Source organism: Leptonychotes weddellii, chromosome 5 (genome assembly GCF_054177405.1).
Source record: "Leptonychotes weddellii isolate Sample4059 chromosome 5, ASM5417740v2, whole genome shotgun sequence".
NCBI lineage: Eukaryota > Metazoa > Chordata > Mammalia > Carnivora > Phocidae > Leptonychotes > Leptonychotes weddellii.
Genome location: NC_138373.1, coordinates 112,722,796 through 112,738,153, shown reverse-complemented (window position 1 = coordinate 112,738,153; position 15,358 = coordinate 112,722,796). Strand labels below are relative to the sequence as shown.

The following is a 15,358-nucleotide window of genomic DNA, read 5'->3' as shown; positions in this document are numbered from 1 at the left end:
TTAATCAGATGAAATACTTTAATATATAGGTTTTTGTAATATGCAAAAATAATTTAACCATATAATTCATTAGTAATCTTTCATGCAATGAAATTATGTAACCACTATACTCTAAATACTAATATTTACTTAAAAGAATAAAAGTATTTTTATGTTTAACATTTCTCAAGTGGCTGCTCTAGTAGCAATTCTATCAAAATGAAAAAAATGAGTCAATGTCAGTATACAAAAACATGTAGAAGTTAAAACATAGTTACAAAGTATCTCAACTTAAATATTTCTTGTGAAATGAATACCAAAATATCAACCAGCATTTAACCTTTACCCAAAGCCTTAAATTACCCCCCAAAAGTCAATCTAATGGTAACAGTCACTTAGAATGGCTAATATGAAAAAAAAAAAAAAAATGGCTAATATGATCTTATACTAAACAGGAAATAGTTTAGAAATTCAATTTTTCCTTCTCCATAAACTACTTCGGCATTTAACAGAGAGAGCAGACCATATCTCACTCTGCCAAATTTATCAGTCAACTCTTTTCCATTTTTTATTTTTTTTAAGATTTATTTATTTATTTGGGGGGGGAACAGAGGGAGAGGGAGAGAGAAACTCAAGCAAACTCTGCACTGAGTGAAGAGCCTGATGGGGGGCTCGATTCCACAAACCTGAGATTATGACCCAAGCAGAAAAACACTTAACTGACTGTGCCACCCAGGCGCCCCTCCATTTTTATTAATTCTATTACTATGCTTTGTTTGCTAATCGCAACAGAATTTTGGTAAACAGAACTAACTAATCCTTGTATACAACCCCTCATCCCTGCCACCACCATCCACCATTAAGAAAACTGCCCACAAGGCATTAGCATTAAAGGCTAAATGTATGTGTGGCATCAATGATACTTGGGGAAAATCTGTAATTTGGAAAGATAGATACTTACAGGTGGAGAAAGCTCTAGTAAGTCTTGTATTCTATTCAGAATATCCTCAATAAAAGGATTCATTTGTTTACTGAATAAAGGCAAAAAAGGAAAATCACAATTATGTAAACCATTGTGCTCAAAATACCAAATTCCCTTTTAAAAAGGATGGAACTAAAAAAAGGTTCAATTCTAACCTAGTCAGATGTAATCATTAAGACAAGCTAGGATTTTAAAAAATTACAACCTTATATACCTAAGAACAAGTAGTTTTCATGCCAAGAAAATGGTACTAGTAAAAACAATACAAAACAGAAAGGTCAAAAAATTTATTTCCAAGAAATATATTCTTTAAAATTTCAAAAAAGCCATAGAGTAATCCACAGCAATAAAACTGTTAGTTAAATAAATAATTAATGTCATTAGTGATGACAGGTATTACATATAAAAGTATGCAAACAAATCATTTTGCAGTGATGAACCTGGCTAATGAACAGTAAAAGAAGTCATAACATGATACCAAAAAAGAAAACCTAATAAAAAGCCTTAGAACAAAACCCAAATCTACCACAGGCTTTTAGAAAATAATTTATAGGTCTCATTTAACAATCTTAAAAACAAAAAGTAAACAGAACAGTTGACATTTAGTACTTACTTCAGAGATTTGACAAATCTGGAAAACAGGTAAGCAGTTCTGCTCCGTACTTTTGCACTAGAATGCCGCAGACCTCTATGATCTAAGAAAGCCATCTAAAGAAACAGAGTCACTCACTATTTCTGCACTTACTTAAAATTTTTATTGGTATTGTCACAATGTATTTTTGTTCACATCAAATTTTACTTCTTAGCTCCTGAATGGCAGGAGCCAGGTATATAAAATAAGTAATCCTTAAGGACACCAACAGGCCCCTGAGGACTTGTTTTAGATGACTGATTAAGCCAGAAACTGTCCATTTTAAAAAAATAGAGGAGGGGTTGGTTTCAGTATATTCAAGAGTTTCTGAGAGCTTCTGGCTCTGGGAAAAGTTATAAAGACAGAATCCTATCTGCTCATTAGCTGAAATACATGGAAATCCACCCCCCACCAGAAACGGAGAATAAATGGATACTTACTAGTACACATGGAATGTGTTGAGGTTCAACTGTGAAAAATTTTTCATATCTAACAACAGTTTCAAAGAACTCCAATGTCACAGATGTATGCTGATAGGAACTAACTCCTGATGTTACCAACTGGGCAGGAAAAAGTTAAGAAATCTGTCCTTATTCATTGTAACATCAAAATGCCCCAGGATTAACAGATGCTAAATTAAGGAACTCCCACTAGCTTATAGTGAAAACAGAAAATTATGTTCAAAATAAATTATCTGTAGTATACTTACAGTTCGCATCATATCCTGCAAAGCACTAGCTTTTGAAACATCACCTGAGAAGTGAGCACCATGAGATACTGGAAGAGCTTCTGCCAACATATACAGCAATCTTATTGCTACTTCAACTTCCATAAAACGTGTAGTCTGCCAATTCCTACCAAAAGAGAATATGTATGTGAAATCTGAATATAAACATTTTATATAACACCAACAAAAGTCTCTTTAATTATTAAGTCATAGCAATTATTGGGGCTCCTGGGTGGCTCAGTTGTTAAGCGTCTGCCCTCGGCTCAGGTCATGGTCCCAGGGTCCTGGGATTTAGCCCCGCATTGGGCTCCCTGCTCGGCGGGAAGCCTGCTTCTCCCTCTCCCACTCCCCCTGCTTGTGTTCCCTCTCTCACTGTGTCTCTCTCTGTCAAATAAATAAAATCTTAAAAAAAAAAAAGTCATAGCAATTAATTTTAACAGGCAACAAAATTTACACCACAAAAGTAGAAATAACTGATGTGATCCATTTCATTGTTTACATTCCAAAGAGCAGTGTTTCCCCACAAGGATCATGCTAAATGGAGATAACAATGATATGGATGGAGCTATAGTGTATTATGCTAAGGGAAATAAGCCATTCAGAGAAACAAATACCCTATGATTTCACTCACATGTGGAATTTAAGAAACAGAACAAATGAACCAAGAGGAAAAAGAGAGAGATAAACCAAAAAACAGACTCTTAACAATAGAGAACAGATGGTTACCATAGGGGAGGTGAGCGGGGGGGGGGGGGGGGGATGAGTGAAATAGATGAGGGGGATTAAGAGCACACTTATCATGATGAGCAATCAACATTGTATAGAATTGCTGAATCACTATAATGTACACCTGAAACTAACATAACACTGTATGTTAACTATACTGGAATTAAAAAAAAGATAAATGGAGACAAGTGCATTGCTTCAGAGATACATATAAGATCTTAATAAGTAACAAAGATTAGTAAATTATGTGATTCATTTATTGTAGAACATCAACACAGAGAAAAGGAAAGAGGCAGATTTGTTACAAAAACAGTAACAAACTTACTGCAGTGTAGAACTAAAAACTCTGCGCACAGAAGCCAGCAGTAACTCTGGTGAAACTTGAGCAAGCCTGTCCAACAATAACTTCAGTTGTTTTCTATATTCTACAAACATGGCTTCATCTTCACCCTAAGATATATTTTAAAATTCTTATTTTAAAATTTAAAAGACCTTAAAATTCATGTAAATGGTTAGTTTTCATATAGTTTTCTGCATTTCTCAAGTTAATATGTGCTTTTTTCATTGACATTTATTTACACAGAAAAACTTAATATGTTTAGTAGCCTTTCCTCTACTGCCCACAAATAAGCATTTATGAACACAGCCCTACATCTCAAAAAGCCTAGAGCCAGAAACAGTATAGGGAGGAGGTTAAGGACAAGAATCTAGAGCCAGAATGGGTTCACGTTGGGCTTTATGAAAACTTCACCACCTTATTCATACTCCTCGTTTCTTGTAATACCTTATGAATAAAGATTATATATAACAAGCCTGGCTCTTTGTAAGTGCATAATGCATTGGTTATCATCACCATTATCTTTTTACAGTCCAAAGTTTTTGAATGCCTCAGGTGGGCAACTGAACACTTAGCACGTTGCAAAACAGTATAAGCGATGCTTGAGTTGATAGAAAGCACCTGATGATCCTTGTGCTTGAGGGTAAACTGACTCACTGGCAACCCTGGACAAGACTTATAAATGGAACAAGTCCAGAGAGTTAAGTGACCCATTCCCACTCTTCCACAGACACTTATGATCTGAGGTCCACTGACCTGGCCTCAACTCATCACTCTTATTAAATACAGAGATATGATCACCAATGATACTGTCAATATTTTACAAAGTTCAATGCTACAAAGTGTTTTAAAAAGTGACAAAATACCAAAAAGGTATTTTTTGAAGGTATTATGAAGGCTTATGAAGTTTCTATTAATTTCACCTAAGGCTGAAGTCAATGATAAACAAGAGTGATTGTTAAAATACTTCTTTGTTTTAAAGGACTCTAAAATAATCAAAACTTAAAATGTTAACTTGAGGTAAGTAAATAATGAATTAAAACTGATTTCTCCCTAATGTAAAATTCTTACCTCATTTTCAAAGTTATATTCTTCATCGTAAGTCAGTTTTTTCATAACGGCCAACATGATTGCCTAAAATTAAGAATAAAATGTCTTTTGTCAGTTTCCTCTAACTTGATATACTTTGAAATTAAGCTGTATTTCAAGAGACAGACTGCAGATACAGATTCTGATATCGGTTTATAGGCAAAAAGAAGTCAATTACCTCTACATTAGCTTTTTGCTGATCTGAGAGCACTGGAAGCTGTTAAAAAGTAAGCAATAATTTATTAGTTTTCCTAAAGTTATACTCGCTTATCAAAATATTTTTATTTTCTAAGATTTTATGTATTTGACAGGGAGCACGAGCGGGGTAGGGGGTGGGAGGAGGAGAGGGAGAAGCAGACTCTCCGCTGAGCAGAGAGCCTGACAGAGGGCTCAATCCCGAGACCCCAGGATCATGACGTGAGCCCAAGGCAGACTCTTAACTATGTGAGCCACCTAGGCGCCCCTCAAAATATTTTTCTAATCAATGAAGATCTGTTATTTTATTTTATTTTTAAAGATTTTATTTATTTGACAGAGAGAGACACAGCGAGAGAGGGAACACAAGCAGGGGGAGTGGGAGAGGGAGAAGCAGGCTTCCCGCCAAGCAGGGAGCCCGATGCGGGGCTCGATCCCAGGACGCTGAGATCATGACCCGAGCCGAAGGCAGACGCCTAACGACTGAGCCACCCAGGCGCCTAATGAAGATCTTTTAAAACATGCACACGACTTCTGTGGAGGAAGGTTTGGCAGTACCTTTCTATATTTCAAATGCACCTAAGACCTAGCAATTTCATTTCTACTAAATAACTTGACATGTAGATGAATTTCAACTTTAAGGATATTTATAATATATTCACCAAAGAAGTTTGTAAGACAGTAAAGTATGGTCTTCCCTTGTTCTGTTTTGTTTTTAAACATTTATTTTTTTTTCTGAGAGAGCGAGCGAGCGAGCATGAGCGGCAGGCAGAAGGAGAGGGAGAAGCTGACTCCCCACCAAGCAGAGCTTGGGATCATGACCTGAGCTGAAGATAGATGCTTAACCGACTGAGCCATCCAGGCACCCTTCTCTTGTTTTCAAACAAGGCAAAAAAAGCTAGAGGTCTGTTAAGAGATACACAGTGGGATTACCAGGAGTCATTTTAACTTTCTTCATATCTTTCCCATTACCTAAAGTTTCTTAAGGTATGTAGGCAGACGTGTGTTACATTTATAACAATAACACAGAAGCTAATATTTTAAGCTTGACTTGATTTAACTAATCAAATGTAAGTAAAATAGGAATGGTTTTCTCATCTAATGACATAACGGGAAATTACTAATTTTAAAAGGCTACCAGTCATAATATGGAGACTGCTACCATCTACATTTTAAGTTCTTATTGGAAGCAACTAAGAGAAATTTTTTAATTATAAAAAACTTTATACGAAATGATGTATATGTAATTAAAATAATGAACAATGTTTTTTTTTTTTTTTAAGATTTTATTTATTTATTTGAGAGAGAGAGAATGAGAGACAGAGAGCACGAGAGGGAAGAGGGCAGAGGGAGAAGCAGACCCCCTGCTGAGCAGGGAGCCCGATGTGGGACTCGATCCTGGGACTCCAGGATCATGACCTGAGCCGAAGGCAGTCGCTTAACCAACTGAGCCACCCAGGCACCCATAATGAACAATGTTTAACAAAATTTCTACTATACTTAAAACAAACACAGGGGCGCCTGGGTGGCTCAGTCGGTAAGTGTCCAACTCTTGATCTCAGCTCAGGTCTTGATCTCTGGGTCGTGAGCCTTGGCCTGCACTGGGCTCCACGCTGGGTGTGGAGCCTACTTAATAAAAAAGGAAAAGGAAAGAAAAAATAAATAAAAACAAAAACAGATTCAAAATGAAAAAATAACCTAAACCTGTAGCTAATTCGAAGCTTGTTAAAGTCTAGTGAATTTTAGAACCTGGCTATTCCCATTTTCTGGCTAAGAAGTTGAGTTGGGGGTGGGGGAAATTTTGTTAGCTAATAGAATTAGGGGTATTTTCTTCTTTTCATTTTTCCTGTATTTTCCAATTCTCTATGGCTTGTCTATTATCTACTGGGCAAAAAGATTAAAACAAGGACTTACCTGTTTCAAAATATGAAGATAATCGTAACAGAATCCAATAATGTTAGAAGAGATGTCATCATCCTCATGAATTAGTAGCTGCAGCATCAGCGCCACTTTTGTTTCAATAGCTTGTAGTGCCTCTTGAGCATTCTTGATATCCCCATTCTTAATTAATTTAGTCCAACTAACTATCAATGACTGTCCCATTCCATTTACCAGCTTAGAAAATCTGGCTAGAAAGTCAACATCTTCTTCCTATTAAGCAATCAAGAGACCTCAATTTAAAACCACCCACATAAAAAACAACAAACAAAAAAACCCACCCACATAAGAGTAAGAAGAAAAACTCTAAACTTTAGTATGAATCAAGTGCCAATTATAAACTAACAGACATTTACCCATTCTACCATCTTGACTGAAAAATTCTGGAATTTAAACTCTATTATCAACCACTTGTACTCTTCCAAGCAACTCTTTTTAATGGTTATAGACCTGTAGATATTGCCAAGTTTATAAAAGCTTAAAAAAAGAGATCTGTGGTTTCAAAACCTTCCTTCTAAACTGCTCAAGTTAGTAAATATGCTGTAATAGTTAATGTCATAATACAGTATGTGTAACAATTTATAACAATTTGAGCCTTAACTATGCTGCAAGAGATAGAACTGCTGTTACAACTACCTGCCTAAGGTCATACCAGTGTTAAGAGTCAGAACTCAAACTTCAGATTGTTTTCATCAATTACCCTTATGATGTTCTCCTATAGAAAGAGATGTTACCTTCGTCATTTTAGGTCTTTTACCACAGACTAAATGAGACAATTATTAGCAACGTAAGAAAACGCTACTATTCTTCTGTCAGCAAGGACAATCCTAGAGCTGTATTACTCACAGAACAGCAAAACAAATATTTCTTAGTAATTTTTTTATCACTGTCACAGGTAAAATAAAAATCTTCAAATTCTGTTTCTAAATTACTTCCCACACTCAGAGTCTTCACTCTGTTGGGGCTAAACTCCAACAGCTCAAATGAGTAACAATTCAAAAGTACGGTGAAAATGTAACATTTATAACTAAATCTAGTTTTGATCAAAATGCACTGCCATGTATATAGTACAGTTCCTTGCCACTGAAAGTACAGACCAGTAGTATGAGCATCAACTCGAAGTTCGTTAGAAATGCACATCCGCAGGTACTACCCTAGACCTTCAATTTAAGAACGGGTATAATCTACTGTCCAGGCCACTGCTACAGATAACATCATGGCTTTCTGGATACAATGTTTCCTTATAGTCAAGGAGAGTTTACCATACTAAAAAAAAAAAAAAACAGAAAACAGAAAAGAGAAAGAAAAAGAAAGCATATTTAAATTAGTACCTGTCCTACTTTGTTCTACTTCATACATAAATTTACTGACCTGGTCAATGCTGAAAAACCCAGCAGACTGTAACACTTGACACAAAGACTCTACTAGTTTCATTTTATCAACAGGATCCATTCCTTTATTTACAATTTCAAATAAACAGTCACATGCTTCTTCCCGCAGAACTTCTATTGACATATGACCTAGCAGCATATTTATAAACCTGGCAATAGGAGGAAAAAATTATTACAATGTTTTCAAACTCATGAGTTTTATATACTGTATTTTGTAGGTTTCTATCTTTAAAGTATAGGTATACTTACCTATCATTGGCTATAAGGGATAAGTCTATCCAAGAGACATAAGCCCCAACTACTTCAAGGCACTGACATGTCACTTCTGAATTAGTATACTGGTAATTTTGTAAAATTTGGTACCATGACTCCACCAAGTTTGGAATGCACTGCTCCCTCATGGTATCTTTTATTAGAGTATTCCTACGGGCCTCCTAAAAAACAAAACAAAACACCTTATGTGCAAAGTAGATTATCACACAAACTAATTTTTGACATCTGACTAGTTGCACACAGTAATTTCCTCACAATTAAACTTCTAGACTTGTTAACACATTCCCTGCCACTATTTCCTACTTATCAACTCTAAAATCATATCCTGTGATTCTTTTAATTTCCTTTTTCCGTTGTATTCCTCAGAGCAGATTTAATTTCTTATTAAACACAAACTATAAATAAGCATTACTTAGAAATCTAAAGCATATGATAAAAGGTACTTCTCAATATTATGCAAACATGATATTTAAATTACTTAAAAGAATGTAAATTGTTTTTAATTAAAAGAAAATTTTTTTAGTTGACACAAGATGTTACATTAGTTTCAGGTGTACAACACAGTGAATCAATATCTCTATAAATTCTGCAAGAATGGCAATAATTTATTTTTTTATTTTTTCGATTTTTAAAAAAGATTTTAAGTAATCTCTATACCCAACATGGGGCTCAAACTCACAACCCTGAGATCAAGAGTCACATGCTCCACTGACTGGGCCAGCTGGGTGCCCCAAGAACGGCAATAAATTTTTTATTTTATTTTTTTTTTTGAGAGCGAGAGCAAGAGAGAAAGAAAATCTTAAAAAAAAAAAAAGATTTTATTTATTTGAGAGAGAGAAAGAGAGAGTGTATGTAAGCGGAGGGAGAAACAGACTACCCCCTGAGCAGGGAGCCCGACACAGGGCTTGATCCCAGGACTCTGGGATCATGACCTGAGCTAAAGGCAGATGCTTAACTGACCGAACCACCCAGGCACCCTGAGAGAGACTCTTAAGCAGGCTCCACGCCTAGAGCAGAGCCCAACAGAGGGCTCGATCTCATGACCCTGAAATCATGACCTGAGCTGAAATCAAGAGTTCAACGCTTAGGGCACCTGGGTGGCTCAGTTGGTTAAGCGACTGCCTTCGGCTCAGGTCATGGTCCCGGCGTCCTGGGATCGAGTCCCACATCGGGCTCCCGGCTCGGCGGGGAGCCTGCTTCTCCCTCTGACCCTCTCCCCTCTCATGCTGTTTCTCTCTCTCTCTCTCTCGAATAAATAAATAAATAAAATCTTCAAAAAAAAAAAAAAAAAAAAGAGTTCAACGCTTAACCAACAAGCCAGGCAGGCACCCCGGGAATGGTAATAATTTAAATGCATGATAATAACCTTTAAAGTAATAAGTATGTCTGACATATAATGACCTTAAATTATTATACACATTTGAATCAAGCAATTTCTTTTTTTATCTTTTCTTTTTTCTTTTTCAAATCAAGCAACTTCTATTGTGTTAAGAATACAGAGAAAGTTACATCGGATAATGAATAGAGAAAGACTAAGGTGATGGGCTTTATGACTGAGAATACAGAAGAAACTAGCAGATTCATAAGCAATGATTCCTGCTCACTCAGGAACTATGTAGCAGTAGTAAATACAGACCACATTTCTCCAGAAATTCATAAAACAGAACCACTTTGGGTATTTTATTGGAGAAAGTGCTTTCATAGTTAAAAAAAAATCTAAAGTAACACTCTAATTTCAACATACACTTGGGGAAAAAGAAGCCCAGTTCAAGCTCCTTTGTAGAACAAAATTCAAAATGTTGAGTGAATTTAGAGGCGTGTGGCTGGCTCAGTTGGTAGAACATGTGACTCTTGATCTCAGGGTCATGAGTTCAAGCCTCACAATGGGTGTGGAGCCTGCTTAAAAAAAAAAAAGGTAAGTTAGGTGAATTTAGAATTCTTTCTTTTTTTAAGATTTTACTTGACAGAGAGAGAGCATGCACAAGCAAGGCAGAGCCGCAGGCAGAGGAAGCAGCAGGCTCCCCGCTGAGCAGAAAGTGAGACACAGGGCTCAATCCCAGGACCCTGGGATCATGACCTGAGCCGAAGGCAGATGCTTAATCGACTGAGCCTCCCAGGTGCCCCTGAACTTAGAATTACTAAGAAAATTTGAGGGTGCCTGGCTGGCTCAGTTGGAAGAGCATGCGACTCTTGATCTTGGGGTTGTAAGAGCCTCATGCTGGGTATAGAAATTATTAAAAAAAAATAAACTTAAAAAAAAGCCAGAAAGAACAGAAAATCTGTCTCCAAAGAAAGACTTCCTACTCTTTTTATTATGTGCCCATCATCTCCTACAAAATCTACATTAAAAACTAACAATTAATGGGAAGTTACTTGCCTCTGATGTATGCACCACATCACGATCCACCAACTCTGAATCAATGGCCATGAGGATTCGGAGGTACAGATCTATTCCCCTTGGATTTAGGTCCACTACTGAGAGAATGTCAAAAAAAAACTTGGGCCACCTAGTGAGATATTCTGTAACAAAAAGCAAGGCGAAGACTTGGGCTGCTTTATTTCGTATAAAGGTCTTCTCTGGTTGGGGATTCAGCATCTGACAAAGAGAAATTGTCCATGAAATTAAATGTAAGTTGGAAAGTCTCAAACACACTGTTTTCCTATTTACCATCAACAGGCAAAAACTCACCAAGCCTCAACATGGTCTAGATTAGCTGTGCAACAAATATGCGGGAAAATTACCAAAGTATTTAACTGATTACCCAGATGGAAAACAAACAAATGTGCTATGTTTATTTCTTATTCTTACACTTTTAAAGAAAAGTTTCACGTGCAGAATTCTACTAGTTTTTGGTTCTACTAGTCAAATTGGTTCTACTAGTTAAATTGTTTTTCTTGTTTGCCCTTTAAGGAAAATAAAAATTCTAGCTACATAACCACTTTATATGTTAAGATTAAAATTAACAAAAAATAACAAAACGTGAATAAAGAACTCTAATAGCTCTCTTGTAAAGGGCTCTTTGTGAAGAGGCTGTCCAGGAGGGTTCACCTTTAGGAGTGAACAAAAATCTGTTTTTGTCAAGTAGTTAAAAACAAACAAACAAACACCACCACCAACAACAACAAAAACCCCACCTTAAAACCAAGGTTTCAACAATGTGTCATGGAAAGCATGAAAGTTTCAGTTATTGATATAATTTTAAACTATTGGTAGGGCGCCTTGGTGGCTCAGACGGTTAAGCGTCTGCCTTCAGCTCAGGTCATGATCCCAGCGTCCTGGGATCGAGCCCCGCATCGGGCTCTCTGCTCAGCTGGAAGCCTGCTTCTGCCTCTCCTACTCCCCCTGCTTGTGTTCCCTCTCTCTCTGTCTCTATGTCAAATAAATTAAAAAAAAAAAAAAAATCTTTAAAAAAAAAATTATTGGTAAGTTTTCATATACCCAAGATTTCTGAAATCAGCACTTTCTAAAAAAGCTACGGGATCAAAGGGAGGATAAGTGATCAACATTTTTGAGGTAAAGTTCTAAACTCTTGCAAAACTAAAAATTTAATTATCTAGTAATTTAAGGTACTGAGTGAAATTACTATTTTACCTGAGCTTGAAGCCAAGATATGAGCGTCTCCCTAATTAGTTGTTGTTGAACAGTAGTTAGTTCTGAGTATCTGTTCAAAATAGAGAAGAAAAATAATAACGGCTACATTTGGTGTCTGTGGTTTAAAAAGTAACAGCCTCATATTTTTGAAAGGGAAAATTTGTGTATCACTCAATTACTTAAAATTTCCTAAAACAAATCAATAATGCTTCTCATCATGGCTTTAAAGAAAACGTAGGGGTGGGCCTGGCAGGTAGTGTCATTGATATTAGTTTGATTTGTGGTCCAGTTCATGTTAAAACAAAATGACAGCTGTGGAATTTCTCAAATGGAAATGCGTCTACATTTTGAGGTCTGTGGCTTACAGAATAAATCAACAGGCAAACGAAGGGTCCTCTGAGCAGTGATTCACCGTTTCTGCTTATTTAAGGCAGGGGTTCTAAATCCAAGTGGCCATGCTGCCACTAACCTCTAACAGAGTTGGCATGTAGAAACAGGTCTGGTGTTGCTAGATCTTCAGATTTTTCCAGAGAAGCTAGAAATGAATTTTTTCTGTGAAATGTCTGGATTTTTTTATGTAACCAATTAACTCAGTATTTTTACAACACTTTGGGATAAATCAAAAACACATCTATAAACTGGATGTGTCTCATACACTCTCAATTTACAGCTTGTATTATGATTTTCCCAAAGAGAGAAAAACTAATTTAAAAATGACCTCTCCCCATAAATTTCAGAGTCAAAACAGTGAGAAAAGCCTTACTTGTATTTAACTTGATGTTCTAGTACTTGAAAGCAGAAAAACTTTATGTGATCATCACTGAAAAAGAAAAGAAAATCAGATAAGCAGAATATAATTTAGAGAAAACAAATCAAAAGTAAAGTACTAGGTGAATCACAGTTGAAGTTTCTCAAACAAGACCTCTGGTTTACTTTCTACTTATCGATCTCATTTATTATACTGTTTAGAACTTAAATATTACTCCACACTCAATAGGTCCATTAAATCTGACAAGCAAAAAAATGAAAAAAAATTGAGATGCACCTTAAGTATACTGCTTTGCAAACAGAAGGAATTTCCCTAAATTCTAGATGTTAGGATTACTGAAACCACTCCTACACTTTACAACAGAAAGGCTAGGTGTAAAATGACAAATGGTCACACAGCCAGAGACTGAGTCAAATCAGTGATGGTAAATGAAATCATACCTAAAATCCAATCCTACACAGTTCCATTGCAGCCAAATCCAAATGAGCAGGGTCACTCAGACTGGTAGTTCAGCCTCAAAATTTATATAGAAAACCAAGTTACAAATACACTGCCCTTATAAGAAGGGAGCAAAAATCAGATCTAACAATTATCTACTCTCAAGGTCTCTACAGGGGTGATGCAGAGTTGCAGTGAGCCAGCTACAATCTCTGACAAAATCTCTTTAGTAAACAACAATCAGTTCATCCAAGACAGTTGGCTTGGGCAAGGCTTAGTCATGGAAGAAATTTTTGATATATAAAGCTAACTGGTCAATATAAGACGAGACAATATCTAAACTTAGAATACATGAATTAACTAAATAAAATAATTTCACACACAAGAAGATGAAATTTAATCTTTAAAAGTTTTAAGTTAGGTTTAATTAGCACCTCTTCCAAGAACTTAGGGTTCCTATTATTATTTTTTTTTTTTAAGATTTTATATATTTGACAGAGAGAGAGACACAGTGAGAGAGGGAACACAAGCAGGGGGAGTGGGAGAGGGAGAAGCAGGCTCCCCACCGAGCAGGGAGCCCGATGCGGGGCTCGATCCCAGGACCCCAGGATCATGACCTGAGCCAAAGGCAGGCGCTTAACGACTGAGCTGCCCCTAGGGTTCCTATTCTTAACATAGATGACATTGAAGCCTTAATGAACTATACAAGACTTGTATTTTCCACTCAAAAATAAACTGTAGGAATCCTTTAATTAAAAGCCAGATCTAGGGCGCCTGGGTGGCTCAGTCGTTAAGCATCTGCCTTCGGCTCAGGTCATGATCCCGGGGTCCTGGGATCGAGTCCCACATCGGGCTCCCTGCTCGGCGGGAAGCCTGCTTCTCCCTCTCCCACTCCCCCTGCTTGTGTTCCTGCTCTCGCTATCTGTCAAATAAATAAATAAAATCTTTAAAAAAATAAATAAATAAATAAATAAATAAAAGCCAGATAAAAAAAAAAGCCAGATCTTATATACTCCCAGGCATATATGTTCTCAAAATTAACTCTAAGGTGGAGCACTTGATTCTGACTGTAAAAGGTGGCAAGTATGATAGCCATAGCACGCTGAGGATGCCAGCTAGAAGCCATCACTAATACCCATGAGCGTCTATTCCCACCAGCGAGTTGTTTATTAGTCAGCTGTGTTTCCCCTAAGCCTTACTATGTCAGTTGTAGGTCTTTTTTAAATAACTTCATTAACTACTATATAAACTAATGAAATGAGGGGCGCCTGGGTGGCTCAGTCCATTAAACAGCTGCCTTCGGCTCGGGTCACGATACCAGGGTCCTGGGATTGAGCCCCACATCAGACTCCCTGCTCAGCGGGGAGCCTGCTTCTTCTCCCTACTGCTCCCCCTACCTGTGCTCTCTCTGTCAAATAAATAAAACCTTTAAAAATAATAAACTAATGAAATGAATGTGAGAGTGCCTATTTTTGTAAAAATTAAGTTGAATGCTTTAGAAAGACTTCATAGAAAGTCGTATTACAAAAAAGAAAAACCTCAGAACACTAATTCAAAGGGATACATGCACCCCTATGTTTATAGCAGCATTATTTATAATAGCCAAGATACAGAAGCAGCCCAAGTGTCCATCAACTGATAAATGGCTAAAGATGTGGTATATATATACAATGGAATATTATTCAGCCATAAAAAGTGAAATCCTGACATCTGCTATGACATGGATGGAGCTAGAGTGTATAATGCTAAGTGAAGTAAGTCAGAAAAAGACGCCCTATGATTTCACTCGTATGTGGAATTTAAGAAACAAAACAAATGAGCAAAGGGAAAAAAATGAGAGAGTGGGAGACAAATCAAGAAACAGACTCTTAACCAGAGTACAAACTGATGGTTACCAGAGGGGAGGTGGGTGGGGGGATAGGTTAAGTACATGATGGAGATTAGGAGTGCACTTGTTGTGATGAGCACAGGATGATGGTTGAATCACTGTATTAATATACACCTGGAACTAATGTAACACTGGATGTTAACTAACTGGAATTAAAAAAAATTTTTAGGGGTGCCTCGGTGGCTCAGTCGGTTAAGCGTCTGCCTTCGGCTCAGGTCATGGTCCCAGGGTCCTGGGATCGAGTCCCGCATCGGACTCCCTGCTCAGCGGGGAAGCCTGCTTCTCCCTCTCCCACTCCCCTTGCTTGTGTTCCTGCTCTCGCTGTCTCTCTCTGTGTCAAATAAATAAATAATTTTTTTTTTTTTTAAGATTTTATTTATTTATTTGACAGAGAGAGACAGCG

General features: G+C 37.0%; 1 protein-coding gene across 3 annotated transcripts in view; it reads right to left on the bottom strand.

The window, feature by feature from the left end:
• Positions 1–15,358, bottom strand: part of XPOT (exportin for tRNA) — a 47,687-nt gene that overhangs the window by 19,612 nt on the left and 12,717 nt on the right. For all 3 annotated transcript variants that reach the window (XM_081821995.1, XM_081821996.1, XM_081821994.1), the window contains 13 exons: positions 12,624–12,680; positions 11,861–11,930; positions 10,646–10,864; positions 8,245–8,429; positions 7,976–8,144; positions 6,581–6,817; positions 4,650–4,688; positions 4,454–4,516; positions 3,371–3,495; positions 2,302–2,446; positions 2,033–2,152; positions 1,575–1,669; positions 941–1,010 (listed from right to left, as the gene is read on the bottom strand). In XM_081821995.1, the coding sequence (XP_081678121.1) occupies positions 941–1,010; positions 1,575–1,669; positions 2,033–2,152; positions 2,302–2,446; positions 3,371–3,495; positions 4,454–4,516; positions 4,650–4,688; positions 6,581–6,817; positions 7,976–8,144; positions 8,245–8,429; positions 10,646–10,864; positions 11,861–11,930; positions 12,624–12,680 (1,594 nt within the window). The remainder of the gene's footprint in view (positions 1–940; positions 1,011–1,574; positions 1,670–2,032; positions 2,153–2,301; positions 2,447–3,370; positions 3,496–4,453; positions 4,517–4,649; positions 4,689–6,580; positions 6,818–7,975; positions 8,145–8,244; positions 8,430–10,645; positions 10,865–11,860; positions 11,931–12,623; positions 12,681–15,358) is intronic.